Below are 26619 nucleotides of genomic sequence, written 5' to 3' on the forward strand. Positions count from 1 at the left end.
TCAGCTCCCTGCCATTTAGACTTCAACACATGGATGACTATGTACTGCACTTCTCCCAGGCCTCCCAAGTTTTTCACCCGCTTTGCAGTTCACCCATCCACTCTAAATCTCCTCAGTTCAGCTTTGATGAGAAGCTGAGAGCTTAAAAATCTTATGGCAGGGTCTTCCAGTGTGTAACCACAATTTCTTTCTATAAAATGGCTGATAATTCCCCCAAATAGAGAGCTAAACACAGCAAGACAGGCAGGAAAATGGAAATACAATGAAGCTTTCCACAAGAACATCCTTCAGCTGTGGATTAAGAGGATTATACTACTTAGAATAGCATTTTTGTAATCTCTTGAGTCCAAGTTTTCTGCAGATAAACTGAGAATTGAAATTCCCCAAAGTAAAGCTGCTCAATTCTTGCACAAACTGCACAGCAGCCCACTTATATATGCTGCCCTCCATGTCTGTGCAAAGTAGTTTCAGAACAACTTGAAATTCTGAAAGCAAGACCACACAGCAAAACAACTGCATTTCATGGTCACAATGCAATACAACTAATTTTATTATAATATATGTTGGAGGATTGCTATTACACAGTATAACTTTGAACACGTTTAACAAAGCCCTATCTCACATCATCCACATCCTGTTTGTTTAAGAGCATCAGAACAACATTATAAAAATACTGCTATATTTTACAGTAAAAAAAACTGCTAGAAGGGATGGACACAGATGATGTAGACAACAGCAGATAATTCTGACTGTGCCCAAGTTCATGCCTACATGGAACTGGTAGTGTCAGAAGGTCACACAGGGCTGGCCTGAAGCAAAAGGAACCAGCACAGCTCTAACCAGGACTAGTTTGGTTTCAGCGTTAACCCTTTGTCACCTGATGTCATGCATGACAAGTGGCTCTCTGTGCAAGAGAGACTCCTGTGCACCCTGGCCCACTGCACAACCCAAAGAAACTACAATGAGTTGCTTGTAGTGCCAGAAGCCTTCCAACAAGACCATCCCAGCCACAGAACGAAAGTCTTTACAGAACATTTTTTTTAAACTATTCTCTGCAACCTGAGCAACGTAATAGAAAAGCTTTTCAAAATAACTGAAACTGGATTTTGCAATCCCAACAGATGAATCCCAGTTTGCAACATACCTGTGCTATTAATATTAACGCTTAGAATAAACAAAACATCCACAAATCCTTCCTGCAGAACGTCCCTTTGTGTACAGTATACACTTTTGTGAAGTGACCGTGACAGTCAACATGATTTGTCTTATCCTGACTGTCAGCTTGTCCCGTAGTTAAATGTAGCAGCAGAGAACTGAAAGAAACTTTTTGAGCCAACAGGTCCTGTCCCTTCATAGTGCAGACTCTCATGCATTGTCTGGTCCTATTATAATCCTGAGGAGAACTTCATTTTAAACCTCTGCAGGTTGTTTGCACCATTATTTGCTTAGTTAATATCCTTCAAAAACCAATTAAAAAGCAGTTAGGTGTTTCCTGTGTAAACCAAACAAAAACCGCATTTCTTAACTTCTTTACCAGTGCATAATGCACTGAAACATGGAATCTTAGAATGGTTTGGGTCGGAAGGACTTTAAAGACCATCTTGTTCTAACCCTCTGCTGTGGGCAGGGACAGCACTAGACCAGGCTGCTCAAAGTCCCATGTTAATACACAAATATGTTAATACTCTTTGATCCCAGGGGAAATTTAAAAAAAAAAACAAAAAAAAAAAACCAAAAAAAAACCCAAACAAACAAAAAAAAAAAACAAACAACAAAAAAAAACCCAAAAAAACTTTATCAGAATAAACCCTTACAGTAAAGTAAATTAGTCAGATCTTCTAAATAAAAGTAATAATGGTACTTTTCCTCCCTCAGTTATTCTCTGTTTACTAGGAAATAATTAGTTAATTCATAGAGAAATGTTTTTCACCTTATTTTCAGAGTGGCCAAAATCATTTGGAGATGCAATGTGGTGTTTTCACACCAGTTCCTCTCTTTCCTGGTCACTCACAGCTGATCCAAAGGAATCTAGAGATCCACAACACAGTTCCTGCTACTCATGCTCTGCAGCTGCCGAGATCTGCAGAGGCCATTTCTGAGCCCATCATGGCAGCACTTCCCAAAGGTTTAAATTACAAGGTAAGCCACAATGAAATGTCTTCCTACTACAGGGATTTTAATTCAGCAACTGCAAGTGCTAGCTCTAGAACACCCCAGCAGTTCAGGGCAGGAAGCTCCCAAGAGAATGCTCTATTCATCATCCCTTGCTGAAAGAAACTCATCCTAAGATACTCTCCCTGAGCAACACCAGGTCCTGTTTGAAAGAGATCCTACTCTGGCCTTCCAGGAAATGTAACACATGCTGCCACAGCAATCAGCTAAGGCAGCAAGAGGAAAGGCTGTGGCTGGACAGTGAATTAAGCGATACCATACCACGTATTTAAAAATATTCAGCAAGGGAAAAGATATGCTTGTTAACTAAAGCCTGCTTGGAGCCCAGTGCCGAACCAGGTCATCTTAGAGCATGGTTTTGTCTATACTGAATTTCTATATTTATTGTCTAACAATGGAACTTGAAAACTCTGGCCTAAAGAAGGCCAGAGACAGGAAAAAGCATCATAAAAAAAAGGATTAGGCATAATTCTGGTTTACATCCAGAGATTCAACGATCCTATGTGAGATGCAGGAAATGAGTTTATGTATCCAAGATCTCCTGAGCATGGAGAGGCAGAAAAACCCAAGCAGGAAACAAGCAAAGAGAAGCTTTACAGAAGACACAGTAAAGCAGATTTTCCTATTCTGAGAACACCTGTCCCAGCAAAGGAACTGACTGGGTACAAACACACACCCAGCCCCAAATCTATAAACAAACATTTCTTTGGGCTACTGAATAATTTGTTTATTTGTATTTAGCCTGAAATGTTAACTGCATCTGCTTGTGCATTAAGCTTAATGGCTATACGTACATTTTTATTTTATTTCAAAACATTCCCTCTGACTGCTTCTAGGCATCCTGGCTCCCACATGGGCTCAGCTGAGGATCTGAGGCCAAAGATGAACTCTTGCACCAAATTTCAGAGCCTGCAGCTCCCTCCAAGCACTGAGATCTCCATGACAGGGGGATGATCACACTCTATATGTCATTTACAGAAAGAGACATGCTATTTAAGAAGAAATAGCTTATTCCATTCAACTAAAAGGTTTTTACAGATATTTATGCTGATTTCATAATGTATAAAAGTGGAACAACACCATTCCCAAAGAAGGGACTGATTCTCTCTTATTTAGTGATGAGGGTACCTGCATCCCAGAACCAGTATCTTCCCAGACCTCTTGACTCACATTCTAGGAGTCTACAGCTGGATTGGCTTAATTATTATTCAAATAATGTAAAAAATATTATTCTAACTATGATCCTACTGAGCAAATCGTCTTCTTCTAAACTTAGCTGACCAGAAAGAGATTTTAATTATTTCTTCTGAAATAGATGATTTTCATTTTGTTGATGCATGACAGCAAATTTTTGAAAAAGTAATAAAATAGAAACTAAGTAATAAATTACTATCACAAAGCAATAAAAAGAGAAACTAAAGAATTAAAAAGGTCACTAAATAGTAAATTTTTCAACAGAAGGACTTAACTCTAGGACAAAGTATAACCTTGAGCATTACTGGCAAAGGAACACCTACCATAGCTTTGGGTTTGCTGACTGCCACCAGATTGGCCAGAAAATCCTCATCGCACAGCTGGCCAAACACATGGGCATCATAAGCGACCACTATGGAGATCTCTTCCATCATTTTGCTGCCAGGCTGCCGTTAGTGGCTGAGCAGGTTCACAGTCAAGGTGGAGCCTTGGCTCAGCTCCGTGTCAGTTGTTCACACCCAGGTGAAGACGGTCATGGGGAAGGAGTGTCAGGGGAGAGAAAACATGACCCAGCAAATCAGCTCATGCTCGGGTTTTCCTCTCAAGGGCGCCTTTGGTGTCATGGGAAGCATACACAGCACATCTGCTCACACTCCCAACACCTGGCTTGCAAAAGGCATTTGCTGAAGTTTGGAGAATGGCAGGAACCTGTTTTAATTCCAGTATTAGGCCAAAGATGAAACAGCAGGAGACAAAGAGATTAGTATTAAACAAGAAAAGATCTATCAGTGCTTGACAGTAGCACTGAAATCACTGCTCTGTTTCTCCAGTTTGGTAGCAATTGTTCATTCTTTATATCCAGTTTCTCCCATGGAAGCTGATATTCCTGTCAGCAGAGTCTTTCCTTCCAACAAATTGCTGCTTCTGGTTTATTTGTAAGTTCACAGAGATTGGTATGATGCTGATTTCTTTCAAGCACTCCTTGAAATTTTCTGCCAACTTCTAAATCTCTCTTTTAAGATATTTTAAAACACTCACTTCTGCTTTTCTGCAGATCTCAACTGCATTCTGTACCCCGTAGATACTTTGATTTTAGCAGGAAGATGACGGTATCAAGTCACAACCCTCCAAAAAAGTGTCCTCCAGTTTCCACATGTAATAGAAGGTAAAACAGCCCTGAAAAATGCAACAAGGCTGTAAAGCTCTTTCTTGGACAAACAGGTATCTCCATAAGTGAAATTAAAACAATTTATATAATTAAAAATTTCCACAAAAGAAGGTTTTTAACTTAGATCTGGCACTGGTCTTGTTTTAGTTAAGAAGTAATATGTTATCTCTTGTCTCTGAATCTTAAATAGTGGAGCAGCTTTTCAAATTGTTCCTAACTTCCTAATTCATCTATCATAACTTCTTTTATCTGACACAGAGCAAAAACAGCACAAGAAAAAAATACAGAAAAAATAATTAATAATCAGTACTCTGAAAACCACAAATGAAAATCTAGAAAACAATACAGGATTTGAAGAAACAAACAAAACATCCCAGAAGAAAGTCCTTTCAGGACAATCTGCCAAGGTGAAACTCCGTCTACTAAATTTTTATCTCCTCTGGAAGCCTTTTCTTCCTGGTGAAATATCATACCTGCTCAAGAAACAGAAATCATTCTGGCCATCCGTCTCCAAAAAGAGTCTGTGCTGGATGCAATAAATCTGGTAGAAATGTCCAGTACGTTGGTGTAGCATATGGTTACACTCTCCCTTTCGAGAATGAATAGTCAGACCACCTTGCTTTTCTTTTTCCTCTCCTCCTGGAGTATCGCTATCAAAGACTGCAGCTATCTAAATAGTACCAGGTGCTATTTGCATTTGAATAGGAAACTTGAGCAACAGCTCTAGCAGGCAGGATTAAAATCCTAAGATCTCTTCCACTTAAATAGTGGGGAGAAATTACACGTTATTGCTAGGAAACAGAGAGTTCTAATAGGCTTATGGCAAACAAAAAATGCATCACTTGAGGTTAAACTCTTGAGACTAAGGCGGATTCTGATCATGCTTAACCCTTGCAGGATGAAGAAAGATATTTTTCCTTTGAAACACACCTATAGTGCGTTCTTTCCTTGTTTTTCTTCAAAGACAACTTTTTCCAATTAATTCCTGCAGTAGAAAGACTTCAGATTTCAGCCCGGCTAACGAGAAGGTGGGTCTCCATGTCACCTGTATAAAATGCCTACCCGCTATTGCAAACACAGCTCATGTTTTCTGAAGCCTTTAAACGCTGCTTCCTCCTCACGTCCATTGCCTTGAGGGGACTTTGATGTCTTCCTGAAGAACAGGTTCAGAGTGTGGGGCTGCTCGTGGCCGCTCCCTGGCCTTTCCGCAGTGCGCTGGCAAAGGCAACTGCTCCCAGAGGTACAGTCCCTACCCACATCCCTTCCCAGCTGCTGGCACCCGCGCCAGGGGCTCCCAACAGGGGCTGGCACTACCTTGGAACAGTCAGGTAGGCACAGGGGAGGGAGCAGGTGGTGGAACAACGAACATTCCCATGTTAATGGAAGTCAAATTTAATTCTGCAATTAGGGCAGGAGGTGGAGAATGCAAATTATCAAACATACTCCACAGCTGCAGCAACTTGAACCCCTCCCCTAATTTAGCTAACAGGCATTTCCATTTATAAGGAATTATGGATCAGAACTACCTTATTCTTTTTCTCTTAGAGAGATAGGTGACAGTTATTTAACATAACTACATCTGCATATTATTGTATAATTAGTTCAGCAATTCTCATACCTATTCATAACAAAGGGATTATAATTTTTGCATGTTCCAACTAGCAATTGCAAGAACTAACAACTGATTGTGACATCGGCTGATGCATCTCTTTAAATAGAATGTTTTTCTATTGTTCCAAGCTAATGAAGCTGAGCTGCCTGTAAATCCCTATGATCCTGCATTTTACATTCCTTTTAACAGCCTGTGCTGTGAATCAGCACACAAAATTATAACTATCAAGCCAAGTAAACTAAATATTTTGAATTAAACTGACCAAAGCAAACACATCTACCCAGGCACAACTGCAGTCTGCTCACATCAGAGTAGCTGGAAGGGAAAGGGCAAGCAGAGGTGCACTGCACCACCTCCTCAGGCCACAGGGCACACTCCTCCCAGCCCCTCCATACAGAGCCTTCCCCACTATTGGGGTTTTTGGGTGCTGAAGTGATGAAAAATCTACCAAATGACAATAAAACCCACATAGAATATTCATATTTCCTTACAGCAAAGAGCACATCTCTGTCTAACACCACATCTACCTTGCAGCAGCCTTCCTAAAGGATCGGAAACGCAGCCCCCTCCATGATACAGCTGTGAAAGCATACCTCTAAAGCAGGAATTTTTGGAGAAGTGGTGCAACCAAGCAGTCAGGAGACAGAGGAGAGACAGCAGAAGGACAGGTGAGCTGCAGAAAACTGTTAACTTGTTAAACTAAGTAGCTCTAATTGCAGTTGTTGGGATTTATATGCCAGTGGTTAATACAGAATGGAAAATTCCTGAATTGAGCAAACCAGCTCTCCTAGCAAAGCAATATCCTGCTCACTCCCAAGATAAATTCATTCTCACTCCACCCCCAGGAATGTCTTGCTGCTATCTGACAGGGATAGGATCTCTGACAGACAGGGAAGTGAGGTATGTGCAGCGCCTTGGTAAGCGCTCCCTTCCTGCTACCAGCTCCACAAAGGCCTTTTCTGTGATTTGCTTCTCATGCATTAATGAATCCGGGAAGATCATAGCTGTTCTCAGAGAAGGAAACATAAAAACCCTTTCAGAGCACTTGGAATGGAATTTGGCAGTCTTCAAGATAAGTTTACATGTCTTTTTCCCCCAGTGAGAATGAATAATGATAGTATCAGCTCTTCTTGTAATTCTGAACCCACACGAAGGGCTTTTTTAGATATCCAGCAAATGAAAACCACCTGGGTTACAAGAAAAATGCTGTGGATCACACACATATCTATTCTCTCCTCACCCACAAAGGGTTGCTAACCATCAGAGAGCAGCAGAAACTGGAACTCTGTTCCAGTTTTAGACATGTTTTTGGATTCCACCTGAGACTGGAATGCAAAGTCACCATGGCTTGCAGGAATTACCCGCACCATTCCAGAGATGCAATTTCCAGGCTCTGACTGATCGGTGATTGCTTCTCCAAGAATTTTATAATTTAAAATGTCAAATTAGCATGGCTTATTATTTTTTTTCCAAAAGTAGTGGGTGTATGCACCTGTGTTTCTCCTAAAATAAATCTCCAAGTGTGTGGAAAAATCTGGGCTTAGTGTGCTTTAGCACATACAGTTACGGGCTAAATTCTCCCAACTAGCTTGCTAGGTTTGAAAGCAGGCACAATTGTAAACTCATTTCTGCAGATTAAAGCCAACAAAGCCATCCCACTGCAGAGAGGGAATATGCCCTCCCAGTGGGGCAGACGTCAGTATGGCTGGAATTGCTGAGGCATTCCTGACGCACCGGTGATGCACTCCCCCTAAATGGTACTGTGTAGCCCAAAACTGTGTAGTGAAGAGCTGAGGACTTGAGAATTTTTGTTTTATGGTGCCAAATACCCAAATTCTCCTTTTCCAGCCTCCCCAAATCTGCTGCATGCCACACAAAAACCTACTTGTGCTTCCAAGCAACAACTGATGCATAAGGATTTTCTTCCACAGTGTCCCTACAGATGATTAAAGAAAGAAAAATTCATTATCAGCAACACCCTGAAACTCCAAAACAGGAAAAGCAGACCAGCCAATCACTGCCCAGCCTACTGGAGCTCACTCCCTGGATATCTATAAGCACATTTTCAGCTAATTCTGTTCTGTGTCTTTGCTCTGTTCCTCACTGAGGTGTTTACTAGCACTTGAAATTTTACGGGTTTGGGTCAAGTCTGCTCTTCATTTCAGGGTTTACATAACCTGGAACTACAGCTAAATAAGGCATGCCCAAAATAAATCTCCCTGTTTGGATTTCTAAAGCCACACAAACATTAAAAAGATTAAACAGCAGCATAGCTGGGACACCAGCCTACAGGTATGTGCTCATTATTCAGCTCAGTCCATTCCCGATTATTCTGAAGCTTTTAAAATGAATTAATGAACCTATTTTGGATTTTTAATTTATTAAATTCACATTGTTACTTTATGTTTTCATACATCCTTCTTATCCTGCAACTATCACTTTTTCTAAGAGCAATAGAAGTTAATTCTTCTCTCCAGCTAAGCTTTCTTCAGATGTGAATTGTCTGCCAAAAATATTTTGCTCCTTCTTGACTGGGAATCTGGGTTAGACTTGCATTGACTTTTTGCTTGTTCATGTTTCTCCGGTGGCAAAGGCAGCACAGGACTCCAACCAAACTATCAGTGCATTTTACTTCTTAGCCTCACAAAGAGCTGTGTACTACCACACAGACATCCCTGAGCCAGTATTGATACCAAGAGAAGGCATACTGAATCTTAGTGTGAGTTTTTGAAAATTCCAAATTTTGGCTGTTGAAAAAACAGGTTTTACAGGATATTTGGGTCATACTTTGTATTTACATGATATAACCAAATGAGCAGAGCATATTTCCTCTTTCTCCATCCTTTTGTTTTGGCAAAATAGGGTATTTTTTTTTCCTGTTTGGAAAAGCTAGAGGCAGCGAGCTCCCCAATAGGCAAACACTCCTCCAGCCTTATGCCCTCTGAATGGGCCAGGCTAGTTTGGAGCAGTAAGAACACTACAGAAACCATGCAGAAGGAATGGGCAGAAATTCCTGATCTGTCTTGGAATATAATTTCCTGAAAAACAGCAGGCTTCTGCCACCTGTCAGTCCTTCTCTTTGGGGTCCTTTTATCTCTAGTTCCATGACAGCAGACATCCACAAACAACTCAACTCTGCAACTCAGAGAAGTGGTGACAGCTTCAGAGCAGGGCCAGGTACCAAGAACCTTCCTACTCCTGCCCCACAGCCATGGCCAGGAAAACCTGTGCCTAAACCTGTGCTCACCAAGCCAAATCACTACCAACAGGTCCCTCAACAGGTCCCCCGGCTGCTGAATGGACAAAGATTAACAACATGTTTTCCATTACAAGTGTCTCTGATATTCCCTGCGGCTACTAATCCAAAAACTGAATAATGCTTGTATGGCATTTAGACCACACAAATGCCATTTAGAGCTGAATTCCATAATAAACTCAACACTACCTGAAATGTATTTTAAACTTTTTGCATTTATCATTTCACTTGGTATTGAAAAGAAAAAAAATGGGTCAAGCACATTATCCAAGAAAATGAGCATAATACTTTATAGGAATGCTTTGTATTTATGACTGACATGGATTTCTGGCCTGGTTTCTGTGCAGGTTGATTCAGGGATTTCACCCAAACAGCATGCTGTATTTTCTCTTACAGCAGATGATCAGCAAACAAAAGATACTAATTAACATTAATCAGCACATTAAATAGCGACATCTTCACATAGAGAGACTCACACAGGGCCCAGGATTCCGGCCTTCTCATTCTAAACCCATATTTTACTTTCTTTCTCAAGGTAGATACATTCCTCATATTTTTCATTCCCTTCCCAAAAAGGAGTTAATGGTCCTTACCTACATCCCTAAGCAAGACTAATAAAGGTAAAATTAATGAAAAATGGAAAACTCTAAGCTGTACTATTACTGATGTCTGTCAAGTTTGCTCTAGTGCTGAACCAGCCATGCTGCACAGGGAGAACGCAGTGACATGTTTACCTAGATGACCTGAAATGCCCTGTTTCAGGTCAGATTTTACTATGTAAAATCTTTACTATTTACTGTACTGACTATCATTTTGCACTTGACCTTCAGTCTGGGACAATAAAAAAAAAAGGGAAAGAGGCAAAGGCTGGAGAGGCAGATATAATGAGAAATTCTTGCAGTTAAGTAATAGGAAGAAAAAGGCAGGACCACAGTACATCCTCTTCATCAATCCCGCAGGAGCTGGCCATGAACAAACTCACCACGACACCCTTGGCTGTGCTGGTACCTCACTGACACCATGGGAAAGGTGAGACATTTCTATATGGAAGCAGCAAACGGTAATGGCATATTCACCAAACAAAAAATGAACCTGCCCTGTGATTACGTGAAAGATGAGATAATGAGTAATTAAGACTGAAGTGTTGTGGGTGAGCAGGAAATGGCACATGGTGTCAACCAAACTGGGCTAAACCAGGCAGACCAGTCCAGGCACCTTCCCTGAGGTTTACCACAGAGTGACTGTGAGACACATTGAGGCAGGCCCAATGACTCTGAAATGAGATAATTTCATGTATTTTGCATTTAAAGTACAAACCACTGACACCTTCCAGGAGAGTGGCATGTCCCTCAACGCTGGAGTTAAAAATCAAGGCATTAATTTGGAGGTCATTAATTTGGACTGAACACAGCCCAAAAAAGTCCAGCGGACAGCACTTGCTGGTAGATGTTGATACCAAAAGTAACAGCTGATTCAGAGAAGGCATTAGACCAAACACCCATTTGCTAGGAAAGGCAGAAAGCAGCTAAATCTCTGTACTCCCCTGCACAAATTCCCTGGGAATTTGCACAGGTCAGCTCCAGGGGTGAAAGGAAGATCAGGACCATGCAAGCTGATCAGCAGTATAAAACTACCAGCAGTATCCACTAATCTAAACTCCACATAATCTTCTGCCCCTAAATCCCTATTCACCATCATCCAGTACAGTGAAAGGAAAATTCTGTTCTCATAAGATGATTTTGGAGACAAAACTGTGCTGATCTAGTCTCCCACTGGGAGATCTACATTTAATGCTTCAGTGTAACACAATGAGAAAAGCTTCTGTATTTACATGTGATTTAAAGATTACCCTGTCTTGATTTGACTGTTAATAAGCTTATTTTAAGAGCTCAGATGGTATGTGGGGAGGGGCAGGGAAAGCAAATGCTGCCACCAGTTATCAAGGAGCTCTACATAATAATAAGGTATTTCTTCAGAAACCAGAGACCAAAGCTATTTCCATACATTCTTCTACTCTCCCCATCCGGCTTATTCCAAGCTTGTCTTCTATTCAAAATCTTGACTATATGTCTTACATTACTTACTACTATGATACCTACTCAATTAAAAGAAATCAGACACTCCCTAAAAAAATACCAATATAAGGAATTGCTCCAGCTCAGCACAGATGTGCACAGGCAAGAGGACATTTACGCCTCATATCCATGTGCTCAAGCTGGGTACAAAGCGCTGCTTAAGCTGAGATCAAGTGTAAGGGCTGAGCTCCCTTGGAAGCTCCCTCACTCCCAATGCTCCTGTTGGCTCCTCTCAACGTCCAGCTAGAGGCCAATATCAGAGACAAAACTGAGCCATAATTTCTAATCTGTACTTCATGTTTTAATACGTCCTTCATGTAGAGGAAGTATTTGTGCAAAATTCCTTCTGCAAGAAATACAAGGTAAGTGCCGGTAATGAGGGAGAGCTAGTTTTTGCTTGATCTGAAGGAACAAAACCCCATCAAACAAAGAAAAACAAAGGATGCAATAAAATTTAGAATGATATGTAAAAAACGTCCTAAAAAAGAGGCTTCTATCACTATAAAATTCCTTAATGTATTTCCAAAGTACATATTTTATCTGATCACCATCATTACTTTCACTGTTTAGAAAGTCAATGAAGCAAAATAAACCAACTCACAAGAAAGTAATAACTAACATGAAAAAGAAAAGCTATGTTGCTGTCTACGGTGAATTCCATATAAGTTCAGGTACCTACATAATGGTTTGAAAGGTTATAGATGTCCTTCTCTCATTTTTGACAGATGTACTGGTTTGGCACTAAAGACAACCCACAGAAGTGATTTTTTCTGAGAGGAGCAGCTAGGCTTCCTCTACGTCTGACAAAAAACAATCAATGATTGGTTTTGAGGACTGACAACCTGTTAAACCACTGAAAGAGATGGACACTCCTCTGTGAAATTCATATTTTAAAATGAACAAACTCTGGGAATCTCTCTTTCATTTCCAGTATCTCAGAAGGTAACTAGTCCTCGTCTCTGTGGCCTGGGGGTCTTGCGGGGCTGCGCCCTGCCTCTGCTGCAGTGCTGGCTGGGTTGGGTTTCCTCCCCAGTGCAGCCAGGCGGGCCCGTGGTGCAGCTGAGGTGCTGCCACTGCTGAGGTGGCCGCTGAGATCCTGGCTGCTTTTTTCCCCACGCCCCCTCCACTGGGCTCGTGTGGCCCAGCAGGGGCTGGGCAGGGGGAGGGGAAGACCATCAGCTAGTGGCTGGAATTGAAGGCAGTAAAAGGCAGAAAACACCTATGTAGCCAGAGCAGCCACCACCACTAGGCCCTACTCTCCTGGCCCAGCCCCAGCACAGGTGCTGCCCAGGCAAGATATTAACTCTTTCATTGTCCAGATAAGACTGGCAGACACTAACTGAAAGAAAAGGACAGTGATACACACAGATAAACAACCCGAAAACACCAAGCTCAGTGAAATAGAAGTCAGGTACCAGATAGAAGGTACTGATGCAGATTCCTCACTCTTCGGCTGAAATCCTCTTGGTAAGGCTACAGAGAAGATATGATTGATATGTCAGACTCTTTTTTCCCTATAAGTCACAGAAATGCATTATGGGGTGGATGAAATGTTCTAACTGTAGATGTAAGCAGAGACATTTGTGATAAAGTAAGTAGATGTTGAAATAGCTGTGATCCCATGAGAAGTTTGAACAGAGAGAAGACCCCAGATGCCCCCCAGAGAGGGAGAAGACCTCTGTTTTCAAAAGATGAAGGGAGCCCTTGCTTGAACTGTTAATCCTTAAACTTATGTGCCCCAGAAGTTGACACAGTCTTGATAACAGTTGTGGAAAGACTGTCAGTCGAGGAACGGACTTGGACACAGTGATCAGATTTCCATTCTCCCAGGCATCTGGGACACTGTCCACTGTGACATCGAGGCCACGAGAAAACTGTTTCTTGTGGAGAAGCCTCCACAGACAGAAGAGAAGTCTCCTCTCCCTACGTAAATTGGTGACAGACTATTTTTAGAGATGGCAGACTGACTGATTTGTTTCTGCATGTTGTTAGTCTGAAAGAAAAAAGAAGCTGTAGGGGAGGCAAAGTTTTCTGAAAGTTTTATTCAGATTCTTTTTTGTTTTTTCCTTACAGTTTCTACTAATAAAGTTTTTCTTTGGACTCTTTAAAATTTGAGCCTGTTTCGCCTTCCTCCTAATTCTATCTCGCAACAGGAAGTGAGTAAATAATTCTAGTGTGTGCACTGGTGATTTAGGCAGCACGAGACCCACCACATAAATTGGTGTATTGGCTGGGAAATCCCAAATTGGCAAGCCAAAACCACTACACAAAATTGGTGTTTCCACCCAGGAGAACCTGAACTGTGACAACAGAATAACTCTGTTTCCACACACAGAATCACATAATGGTTTGGAAAGGATGTTTAAAGGTCATCTTGTCCAACCCTGTTGCAATGAGCAGGCACATCTTTAAAAATAATTACTCTTTGAAAGGAGTGAATGATTTGATTACCTTTTGCAGACATAGAATCACAGATGAAAAATATATGACAGTTGTTTCTTGGAATGCCACACAGTATCTTTCTTTTGTAGATATTTCTCACTGCAGAACTTCCCCAGAGAAATACACATGGACTTAGTAACACCCCTGCGACTGAAGAGTTGCCTGGGGACTGGCAAATGATTTATCAGGACATTAACTGGACATCCCCAGCTTTAAGGAGAGTGAAACAAAGGAGTCTCACTGGTGACACTTGTGGTAGAGCATATCCCTGACAGTGCTCGGTAATGTCATGAGGGTGAAGGTATCTCAAGGGGAAAACTAAAACCAAAAGGGTAATTTCCTTGATGCTAGTTAGAACTATGAAATTGAGAAAAACCAGAAACAGGTCTGAGTCATTTTTCTTATCTCTCCTAATTAAATGTAACAGCAGCAAGAGAAAAAGCCCACTGAGCTGGAGATGGATCACCCTAACTTGGTCTCTAGGTGCCTTTAGCCATCCCTTAACAGCAATGCATGGCAAAATATCTGAGATATTTTGTTGGGCAATACTATGATTTTTTTCTCACTTTTAATTTTTTTTTTCATTTTTTCCATTAAGAATGCGCAACTGGTGCTCTGTTTATCATTTGATTTGATTTGATTTGATTTGAATTCCTCTGCTCTTCTTGAATGTTTCAGAGTTACTTCAGAGGTATACTTTTAGAGGACTTCAGGGTATAGAGAGCTGGCTGGTCCCACTACCATCAAAGAGAGAACAAGAGTCTGCAGCACAGGGGCACGGGGCAGCCAAGTCTCCTGCAATGCCCATGTTAGCTCAGGTTTACTTTGCCCTTTTTCAGCACTGCAGACCACTGCACATTTTGCCAGAGCTCTGGAAGTTCAACTGACAGCTGAGTATGCCAGGTGGGAAGAGCCAGAATGAGAAATGCAGAGATCCTCACCCATCCCAGCCACTTGTCTGCTTCTGGGTATAATTCAAGATGTTAAACATCATCTCCTGTTCCTTAATTATCTGACATCTCCCCATAGGAATGATCCTATTCTTCCTATCTTCAACCAAGGAAATTAAGATGTGTTAACTCTTCTTTTCAAATGTACCTGAAAAACTCTCTCAGGGCAGTAGAACTTAATCCTGGGCATTCAGGCTGATACCAAGTCTCCTGTGCTTTCTTCACGTCTCAGCTGAGAGGATACATGAGTAACTTCTCCACCTGCTGGAGCACCTGAGTGGTGAACAATAGCTCCAAAACCTACACCTGACAGAAACAGCACAGCTTGGCTTGTGAAATCTCAGCCGTAAAAAACTACACGGAACTGGTGGTCAGCAAAGGTTTTATAATCACCACCCCTCTGGGTGTAAACAAGTGGGGACACCCCAGTGACAGCTGTGTCATAAATGACAAGATCAAGAGTCTACTTTGAAAAAATGAGAGTACATCACAAGCATGCCAAGCCACTCAGATATAATTTAGCTTTCTAAATGAGTAATTGAATGCTTAAAGTAAGTAAGAAGAAAACTAAGTCTGGACTTAAAACATCACCTTCCTCTTCTCACTTCCATGTTAAAAAAATTACACCTGGGCTTGTGCACAACCCCTGTTTTGCAGGACTGTATGTACAAACCCAAGTGTTCATGTGTGGGGGTCCAGGGAGTCCCTCTGGACCCTCTGTGGGTGCAAGAACCCCCCTGTCAGACCCCTGAAAGACCCTCGAATAGAGCCAGGGGGGTCCGAGAGCTGGATCCTGCACCATGGGAACATCTGCCTTCTCTCAGAGAAGAAATGCAACCGTTAAGGGAAACTAAAGTGTGAATTAGATAGTTAGCATGTAGAAAAGGTAGTTTTTGGGATTGTTTATATTAGCAGCCACAAGGCCAAGATGGAGAATTTGGGGTGTGGTGTCTTCTTTCTTCTTCTTCTTCTTGTTCTCCATGTTGGTGAGGGATGCTGGGAATCACAGATTAGTTGGGGACAAGACTGGACATAGTAATAAGATATTGTAGTATTGGAAAGATAGTGTAAACATAGAATACATAGTTTAAGGTATAAAAAATAAGTCCTGCCTTTCGTGGGCAGACTTTCATCCTGAACACGGTGCTGACCAGACTGCTGCTCGCGAGCGTGAACACTGTATAGATAAGAAATAAAAAACAGACCTTGAGACCAGACGATTGTCTCCTGCAGCCTTTCTTTGGCATCTTCAAGAATACCCTGCGCCTTGAACCACAATCCTATGTCCATCTGAGTGGTCTTGGGCACAAAGAGACCCTCAGACAGTAACATTCATGTACCTCTCTCTGTTCTTCTCCAAAGAGTCAGGTAATAGCTGGATCATCAAAGCAGAAAAATTATTTTTTAGCCAACAGAATTCCAGAATGAAAACTACAGCAGTTAGACAAAGAAGCTGTTGGTGCAACCAAAGGCTGTAAGTAGAGGCCCAAAAGGCAACATCTGTCAAAGAAGTATAGTCCAGAGATTCAGCTCATGAATGTTGGCTCTGCTTCCTGAAACAAAAAGGAAATAGGGGGAAAAAACAGTTTTGTCCCTGTTTGTTCCAAATAAATCTCTACATGATTCGTTCCTTTCTCAAACTATGGTATTGTGCAGAAGGTGCAAAATAGTGCAGCTTCTGAGAGGTCCTGAATTGTCTCTGAAATTTTTACTGAGGATTGTGGTAGTGCTTTCACCAAAGAGATAAACAGGACAGCCATGCTATGGTGCAATATTTCCTGCTTAATGATTTCCTGGTTGCGAGAAGCGACTCGTATCAGTGCTACTGATCTTCTGCTTGGCAAGGAGGTTCTCTGGGCAATGCAGGATGTAACAGAGCAGAGCAACCACTTCCATCTTCTCTGGTTTTGGAAGCACATCTGGAACAAATGGCAGAGCAACATCTTCATTACACCTCTACTCTCCTCTGCTCTCCATGTGTAGCCACTATAAATGCTCCACCAGTTTTTATCTGTGCAGTGCACACTCCATCAGCAACCTGCTCCTGCTGTGGATACAATTACAGACAAAGCTATGCCCTGGCTGGGATCCCAACCTCACCCTATAAAAATGCAGTTGGTCCTGCAGAACTGCCTGTATTGCAGGGCTCTTCCCAGCACTGCTGGGCAGGGAAGAATAACCATCTCCTCACTCTTGACAGAGCTGGCTAGGCTACAGGAAGCCTAGAATGTGGACACTACTGAAATTAAAGCAGTCAGAAATAAAGTAAGAAAAAAAAATGGCTTAAAGCCATAGTTGTTCTGACCCTTTTATTTCCATCAAGCACTGTTGTGACCAAAAACCAGGTATGCAGCCCATGGCCAGCTATGCCTTTAAAACATACTTCCATTACACTCCTGGATGCTGCTACAGTTGAACAAATATCCTGAGAAGTTTCCTTAGCTGATGTACAGGAAAAACAGGGCAGAGGATGGTGCTGGACAAGCAATGATGCAAGTCAAGGCACCCTAGTGCAACTTGGAGGCTTGTGGCTCTGTTTCTGCAGTAGGGAAGAAATCTGTTTAGCTATGTAAATAAGATGCATAAATAAATAAATAAGAATAGGAGTGGGCTGAAAAAAAGCACCCAGACCCTGGCCTCTTCAGTATCTTGCAGGTTGCTTAGCAACAGGCTAGCTGCAGCAGGGTAAAAGAGCATGAAATCAGCATCTTTTCAGCAAAAGACAAATTGAATGGAAATGTGGGGAGGTGGCCCTTTCCTAGCAGCAGTGAGGAAAGAAGTAACTGGTGAATCTGATCCTGTGGCCATCGTTTTGGAGGGGTTCCTGAATGCAGGGACTGTTAATTAACGTGGCTGAGAGGCTTTGTCCTGCCAGCAAACTGATAAATTCCAGAGCAAGCCTCGGAAACCAGTAATTCAATCTTGATTAAAATGATGTCTGTCACAGTCACCTCCTGGGTTAATTACTTATTAACCATCTTAAATAGCTCATACCCAATTCTATTGGACTCCCCTGGCTATGTTAGTGCCAGCTTACCATAGAGCATGTTTTCAGTGGCAGTTACCTAAAATATTTCCCCAGCATTGCATGTTCAGGTTTTATCTCCATGCCATCTCTGCATTCACTAAAGGAATGTATGCCCTGTGAATCTTTAAGTAACAGAATCTCAGCAATACAAATCCACTTATTCTGGCCAGGTAATTCCTCTGAACACAACTGCTTCTCCAGCCTTCTGGAACAACCTCATGCGGACACAGAAGAGGATCATCATACAGACAGCACCTACCAGAGAGAACTGAGCTATGAGAGCAGCAAGAACAACACATGGATGTTTTGTGGAGGACTTAAATGAGAGTTCTGGATGAAAGGTTTTTCTGGGTCATCTAATCTGGGGATGGAGTGTATCAGTCAATTGTTTTCCACTGCTAAATGCAGCTGGATCCTGGCAGCAAGGCACAGCCAGGGACCTGTGTGGCACATGATCCACTTAGAGGCGGTATGGGATGGTAGTTGGGTCAGCAGAGGGACTAAGTGGCTTGTCCAGGAATCCAACAGGAGGCGCAAAGGGAAAACACACTCTTGCTCCTTGCTTTATACACACACAAAGCGTGGTAACTCATTTTACTCCTTATTTACAATAACTTGTAATTGTGTGGCACTTCAGCAACAGTGAAAACCATCTGGGGGCCACCGGTGAACCAAATTTACTTGGAGCAGGGAAACTTCTCACCTGCATTTTATCCTGGTGAGTGTCCTATCACAGCACTTAATCTTTCCTGTGGTGAGGTGGAGGGTTTAGAAGCTATCCCCAGTTCCACAGGCAGGAAATTACACCGTATAGAGCAGGATGGCTGCCTTCAATCCTTACAACTTTAAAAATTACTTCTGTGTCTTTGGGAGCTGCACAAAGAGATGCATTTGGCAATGTTTTGTTTCCCTCTTTGTCTGGGGTTGAAAGGAAGGCGACTGTGGCTCCGTGAGTAAACACTTAGATGAGATACTGTCCATTTCCTTAATGAACCTATTAAGTGACTTATCAAAGGTATAATGACAAGTCTCAGAAGGGAGAGACACAGAGATAACTGACTGCACTGCGATATTCCTAATGCACACAAAACAACCTATATGCTACAAGAGTTAATTGGGAATAATGTGATTCTGGTGCTGGAGAAGTACATAGATGGAAAATACCTTGGCAATTCTCCTTTCTGCAGGCTGAGTTGTCTGTGCCTGAGCTCACAGTTCCAGGTTTTCCTCCTCTGAACAAGGGATGACAAAATCCTGCTGTGAAACATCTGTTTCTGGGGTATTTGCAGAGTCAAGCATTGGAGTTGTTCGTTCTCCCTGAGTCTGAGCAAAATTCCTGACTGAAGGAGGAGAGTCTTGGTTTAGGTCACAAGAACCAAAGACCATATCAAAATTCAAACAGAATTTTGTTCTCTGCTTTCCTAAATGGGCCCTTGAAGATGTGCATACCAGGATTTAACCTCTCCAAAGAGATTAAAAAGTACTGCTATATTAACACAAATACACCAGGCATGCAGGAACCAGCTCACATCACTTTCCACCACACTGGATTTTATTTACAAGGTTAACTATGATTGACTGTTGCACATTTTCCAGAATTTTGTGTTCTGAATGTATGTTAAGAGTGGAGCAAGGGAAGCAGGACAAGCAAATAGCATCAATAACACTTAGGAGACTGAAAGAGAAGATGTATGAAAACACATGCTTATTTCTCCTGAAATACCACTTTATGTCAACTGCCATGGTTTCCAGACTGTCAGAATTGAATTATATTGTAATTTCATTCTATATGGACAAGGTCACCAGAGTAAAAGCTTAGTACTTTTCTTCATACAGGTGCTGTATGTTCTTACACCACTGGAGCAGACAAGCCTTCTTTTCTAATGGCAACAAATTTGCCTTCAGCATAAAATGCTGGTTTAAGTCAATTAGTGCAAGCTGAGGCACATTAAAAAAATAAGAGCCATCATTACTGATCTTTCTGAGCAGCATCCCAGAGCACAGATGTTTATATTCTCTTCCTAATCCTTACAGTTCACTTTATATTGTAACAGCAACAAAAAGGAAACAAACACAAAACCCAGACCCATGTAACCTTACAACAGGTGCTTGTTTTACTTGAGCCCTCATTAATGAGTCCAGATGTGTGAAACCCCTTACATCAGTGACTTGAATATTTCTCAGGTTTTTTCACCTTTCCAGCAGTTTTTTCCCCAAATTCCTATGACAGTATATAATCTTCTGTAATATTCCTGCATTATGGATCAAAGGTTGAAAATCCACAAGTTATATAGGGAAATAGTTCTGTTGTTTAAACAGGGACCCACAAACGCTGCATCGTAAAGTTCTTCTGCCAGACAGGATCATTACTAACATTTTGTGAATGTCACAATAAAGAAAGATTAAAGGAAAATAGAGAGGGGTTCTTGGCTGTTCTCAGGGGAGCCTGGGCTCCCAACAAGCCCAGGCATGAGCTCCCAGCTGGACCTATAAATGTGCTGCTCCTTTCCATTAGAGACTCAGCCACCAGAGGAGACCGTCCTTGTTATAGAAAGAGATGGATAAGAACAGAGAAACATGAGATGGGCTCTGGCACGACCCACAACCAGCCATGCTCCCAATTCCCCTCAGCAATTAGTGCTGCACCTGGGATGAGCATTTTCACTCCAGGCTGGGAGTTCCTCTGCTGTCAGAAAGCAGGGGTAGAAGTTTTCCAGGGTCACCAAGTCCAGGCAGCACTTTCTTCCCCTTTACACCCCTGATCCTGACCAGAAGTGTTTTTATCGAGTCTTGAAGCACTTGGATTTGTCATGTTGGCTGGAGAAGATGGCTCTAGTGCATATTGGGACAAAAGAAAAAAACATATGGCTAAACCAGATCCCCCTCGGCTAGAGAGTAATTGCCTTTGCAGAACCCCTTGTCAGAATTCTGGGAAACACAAATTGTGCCAAGGAAGATGTTCCTTTCCTACCACATGTCCTTCCTACTGCAAATGGAACATGCCCTGCTTTACATTGTGCTTAGAAAAGGGAAAAACTAAGGAAGTTCTTTTGAAGGAAGTTCATTATAACCCAAACCTACATTTCACTTTGCATTACAAGAAAAACAAGGGCCAAATTTGCCTCAGAGCTTCCTGCTGCTACTTAAAGCAACAGGATTTGTGTCCATACAAGCTTTCCTGAGTATGACAGCCTGGACAATCAGCTGGAATGCAGAAAACTGTGCTGGGGTCTGTATTCTCTGGCACCAGACACAGCTCATTTCAGTGAGAGAAATCCCTTTCACTATTACCTCATGAGGAAAGACATCACACTGTTTTCAGGACTATTTAGCATTTGAAAGTAATGCAGTGGAAGTTATTCTCCATTTCTGACAGGTCTGGTAGATTGCAAAATCATCAAAAGGAACAGTCTTACAATAAAGTTTTTGTGTGTCATCGACAATGGGAAAAGAAATGAGCCCAAGGTAAGGAAAGCAGTTTCTCAGACTGTAAAGGCATTATTCAATCCAGCTGCTTGCAATAGGTGCCTTGGGATGTGCAAGTGGAACATGGCATCCTCATTAGGCAGTTAGGAAGCAAAGCCCTGATCTCTTTTCCAGTTCTTCCCACTGCTCTTGACTGGCTGAAATAGAATCAATATTCCCTGCTGTGTAAAAAGGGAGTGTCCCAGGTGGCACATGCAGGTGGCTCACTCAGACTGCCACGAAATTGCTCATCACAAGGATGCACAATAAGGGCATTGATCTTGTGCTCTAAACTATAGTTAACCAAAGGATTTCTGAGATTAAAAAGGAGCTGCTTGACAGCCGCTTGACTCTGTGAAGAATTTCAGCTATAGTTTAACTGTTTTTCCCCCAGAAGTTGATGCATGAAGCTCTGAGCCTCTTGAAGTTACGTCAGCCACAGTGTGTGTGTGCATATTAGTGAACGCACACCTGTATTTCTTACTCAGGTAAAGAGTGAGGAGCACCCTCCTGGCTGGTGCCATTTGCAGCAGCACCTGAGACGGGTAACTGTTGAAGCTCAAGATTTTGTAGCTCTGTTGTCACAGTAACTGAGTGATTAAAGGTGACACTCTGGCCCCTGAGCCATGTGTGCAAACTGAATTAATGCCTAGATTTAAGAGATTATTTATTAACACAGAATCAAAAAACTGTTTGGGTTGGAAGGGACCTTAAAGCTCATCTTCTTTCAATCTTGTGCCATGGGCAGGGGCACCTTCCACTAAGGACACCTTCCAGGTTGCTCCAAGCCCCATCCAGCCTGGCCTTGAACACTTCCAGGGATGGGGCACCCACAAGTTTTCTGGGCAACCTGTTCCAAGGGCCTCACCACCCTCACATGGAAGAATTCTTTTCCAATATCCTATCTAAATCTACTCTCAGTTTAAAGCCACTGCCTCTTGTCCCATCGCTCCACACCCTCGAAAATAGTTTCTCTCCAGATTTCTGCATCTTTACTAATTATTATGATGATTTAATAACTTGAAGATGAGATTTTCTTTTTTTTTTTTATTACTTTTGATTGAATTGCAGAATCAAATTGTGGTTAAAGACTACTGTCTAGGAAATTGCATTAATTTATTTAGCAAAGGAAGTTGAAAGAATAACAGACAAGTAGGGCAACACAATGAGGTATGATCTTCATCTGCTGCTTGAACAACTAGAGAGAACAATGAGGTACCAGCCAGATGTAATCTACTTATGCCTAAACATAACCATACTTAACAATATAAACCATGTAACACTATGTTTACCATGCTACTTAATCTCCACAAGAGAAACAAGGCTACAATATTCTAAAAATAAAAGCAATTAACTGTAGGAAATCAGAGATTCCTGAAGCAGAGCAATCAGGAGATTCTAAAAATGTGAATATTGCCCTTATAAAGCACCCAGCTACAGTTCTGCTCCACACACAGCTACACACTGCTTAGAGAACAACCAAGTAACTACTTGCTAAATTTGACTTCCAACAGTGTCAATAATGCCAAAAACAATGCCCGGCATTTGTAATGACAAGTTATTAATAAGACCTTCAGCTCTAAAAGCAGCTGTCCCTGCAGAGCTCTGCATTTATGAAATGCAGTAACCGTCTTCTATACTTAGTTTTGTCAGTCCTCTCATTTTCAAAGCAGAGAAATAAATCCAAGTGCAGGTGCCTGAGAAATCAAACACTAGCAAAAATACATGAAGACAGTGTCCCAGCGCCTTTTCTGTTTATCTACAAAAGCCCTGGGGAAAATAAGGGAAAATTTGTTAGGCTTTGCCTTTTCTTTTCCTTCTCCTCCCTATTATTTTTACAAGTTTAGCTCTAGGTCTCAGCATAGCACAGTGCTTCAGAATTTGGCACTTCATTTAATCTGTCAAAAGCAAAATGAACCCAATGTCCCATTCCAGCCGTTCTCTGTGCCACAATGAGTGAATAACTGCTTTTCTCCCAAGTCACTGTGTGCATTAGCCATTAGCTCTGGATTATCAGAGCTTTCTGCAACAGAGAATCATAGAATGGAATCACAGAATGGTTTGGGTTGGGAGGGACCTTAAAACTCATCTTGTTCCACCCTTCTGCTGCAGACAGGGACACCTTCCACTACACCAGCTTCCTCCAAGCCCCATCCAGTCTGGCCTCAAACACTTCCAGGGATGGGACAGCCACAGCTTCTCTGGGCAACCACACCAAACCCCATCCCCGGCTGTTTCCATAAATTTTTTTTTTTTTTTTTTTTTTTAATTCTGTAACATCTACAGGAATAAAATAACCACAGCATTTCTGAGAAGGACACATACCACAATGGCTGATCAAAAAAGACAAAGGCAGCTTGAATTTTTTTCCTGAAATGCAATCACTTCCCAATGCATGTATTTTAAGACTTCTAGACTTAAGAAATAAAAGATAATTCTCTGTGGGTGCCCTGAACTCCCAGTAGACAATAGAGCTTCTCCCTCTGCCATTCAGAGGAGAGATTTCAGAATTTCTCAGGTCACAGGAGTTGAGTTCTAAAAAAATGCAGATATAGTGTTTTTCAGGGTCGTAGACAATACCAAAACTTTGGCTGGCAAGTTATGCCTTGGTCCCAGTGTCTTTTATGTATGAAGAAACACATTTCCTCAGAACTACTATGCTGGTTACTGCCAAGCTGCTACCTGCTCCCTCACACCTGACTGCCATAAAGATATCCAAGAGAAGCCCAGAGGAATTTCCACCTCCAGAAGGACTTTGCCATCTTAAGTCTCAACAGTTTTGTTGATGCTTAAGTCAGTATCAAGGAACACTTCTTTGCCAGCATAAACACGGGGCACAGAGCTTGTTTTCAGGCATTTCTGCATCTGTACTTTTACCTACATCTCTTTCTCTACAAAATATGAACTCCTGTGGCTTTGTCCTTTTCATCGTGGTTTGTAAGTGCTGATGCTGGGATATGTTTTTTCCTCTACAGCCTCTTTTGCATCACAGAGGTGTCTTTAAAAAGGACACCATCTTACTGGGAGAGTAAGAGGTGCTCCAAACTGCCAGGCACCATCATCAAAAGCCTCCTTCATAGCCAAACTCAGCATTCTTTGGGAAAATCAGTTACTGGTTTTGTTTTCTCCAAAGAAAGAGACAGTCGAGACCTTTTCCTCTAAAAAACTAGTATGAGCACTTGGCTGTCAATAGGAATTCCTGAACTGCTACTGCTCTCAACATGCAGACCCCACTGCAAGTAGAGAACTTCTTATGAGATATTTTAATGTGTCACCTAACAGGGTGAGTCAATGCTCCAGCCAACCTGCATCTGGGATTCAAGTTCAGCTTGGGAAAAAGGTTCACTTCCTCTTACTTCTAGAGCTGAGTTATTTTAGACACATTCTGGCAAAGATGCCAGAAGACAGAGCTGTCAAACTGTGACTCCTTGCCACCTTCATCTCCTGCTCTCCGTATTATTGTCAGAGTCAAGGATGGAAAGCAGTTGTTATTCATCCATGGAGAAAGCACCAGATTCAAGAAGTTTAAGCCAGAAGGCTTTTTGAGGATTCTTTCCTACTTCCATTTGGAACAGAAACATCTGCTGTCACACTGAAAAGCCCTGACTCCTGATGGCTCCAAGGTCAACAAAATGGATTTAGGTGGTCTGCTGAATCATGGAGCAGCTTTCAGGTGCCCTCCTTACTTTGTTGAATGAAACCACTAAAATTTGGGCAAAGTGATTCAACGGCTGGGGACAGAGACAATAAATGTTTGTATCAACTTTTCCACCTTAAACTTTTACAGTTCTTTGAAGATCCTTACCTGCAACACTGCTCTGGTTGATGCCACTGCTCAAAAGCACATATGTCAACTAGTGACTAATACATAAAGACACCAAAATATTTGTACTCAGTCAGGCAGCAGAACTACTTTAAATTGTTAAAATGTGATTATATTTAACTACTACTACTAAAATTATATTCCTTTCCATTTGATAAAGAATTAATGACATACGTGATGTCCCTTACAATACCAACTCAGTGCAAACAATAAAAACCAAACCAACCAAACAAAATAAAATAACTGAAGAGTTTTACTAATGTAATGCTTAAACACCATGAAAATATAGCCTCACTACTGGGCAACATGCCTGCTCACTGGAATATTAAAAAAGTATTATAAGTTAAAATAAATAAACATTTCAAGCTGAAACTGTTGTTTTGAATTAACAGCATTCCTTTCTACAGTGTTAACATTTATTATCAATATTACAATCACTTTTAATGTCCAGCTCCACTGCAGGCACTTTAATCTGATTTCAGGGTGCTGGCTCAGTGCGGTGCCCCACACCACAAAGCCCAGCAGAAAGAAGAAAGCTGGAGCTGCAAACAGGACAGGCATTGAAAAGCATGACCCTTGTCACCAGGATAAGTGGATCTGCACTTCAGAGATAAGGGCACAGACATAATAAGGGGAATTGATCACTGGCTTCTAATAAGAAATCGCATACAAGCATGGTGGGGTTTTCTATACATCTAAACCAAATCCTTTTCAGTTTCGCCTTTTCTTAAGAAGTTGATAAATGAGCAATTTTTAACCTGTCCTTTATACTGTAAGATTAAATAGATACAGCATCGGTAGAACCAATGCTTGTGCAGTTTCAGGGCCCTTCAGCAGTTACTCCCTTTGCTTATCTGCTGCATTTGTGTTGTCTTACCACAATAGCAAGATTCCCAAGTATGTGGATAAATACAGACATACAGAGAGAAGCATAGAGAGAAAGAATGCTCTGAAGAGAAGAGAGAGAACAAACCAGATATTTTTAATCCTACCCATTGAAACTCACATAAATCAACATGTGAGTTAACCCATGCCTGTAAAAAATCACATCCAGATAGAACATCAACACAGGTATGAGATCTTTCTTGCTACTGAAGATGGTGAAAGATGAGGCCAGGTGTCACTACAGTGCCTGAGCCAGGTAACAGAAGGTCACTACAGATGCTGCCAATTGATTGAACAACCTGTATATCTCATCCCGTGTGTTCACGGAATGACATCCCACCTATCCTTGGTAATTTCGAGGATGTCCCCACCTATCCATCTGGTACACTCAACCTCATAGCATTTCCAGAGCTGCAATGTAACACTTTCTGAATGGCAGCTCTGCTCCGTTTCCAAATGACACAGGACAGTCTTGGAGAAATGGGCACAACTCCCAGAATTCACTTGAAAACTGACAATCCAGGAAATTTTCATATGCAGTAGATCTCC

General features: G+C 41.7%; 1 protein-coding gene across 8 annotated transcripts in view; it reads right to left on the minus strand.

Moving 5' to 3' along the window:
- RABGAP1L (RAB GTPase activating protein 1 like) overlaps positions 1-26619 on the minus strand; it is a 260444-nt gene that overhangs the window by 32773 nt on the left and 201052 nt on the right. Inside the window, exon 1 of one of the 8 annotated variants that reach the window (XM_056497055.1) lies at positions 3690-4633. The exons of the other annotated variants lie outside the window; for them this stretch is intronic. Within the exon in view, the coding sequence (XP_056353030.1) occupies positions 3690-3800 (111 nt within the window). The 5' untranslated portion in view covers positions 3801-4633. Of the gene's footprint in view, positions 1-3689; positions 4634-26619 lie in introns of those variants that run through there. 8 annotated transcript variants of the gene reach the window in all.

This window comes from Oenanthe melanoleuca, chromosome 8, assembly GCF_029582105.1.
Source record: "Oenanthe melanoleuca isolate GR-GAL-2019-014 chromosome 8, OMel1.0, whole genome shotgun sequence".
Classification (NCBI taxonomy): Eukaryota; Metazoa; Chordata; class Aves; order Passeriformes; family Muscicapidae; genus Oenanthe; species Oenanthe melanoleuca.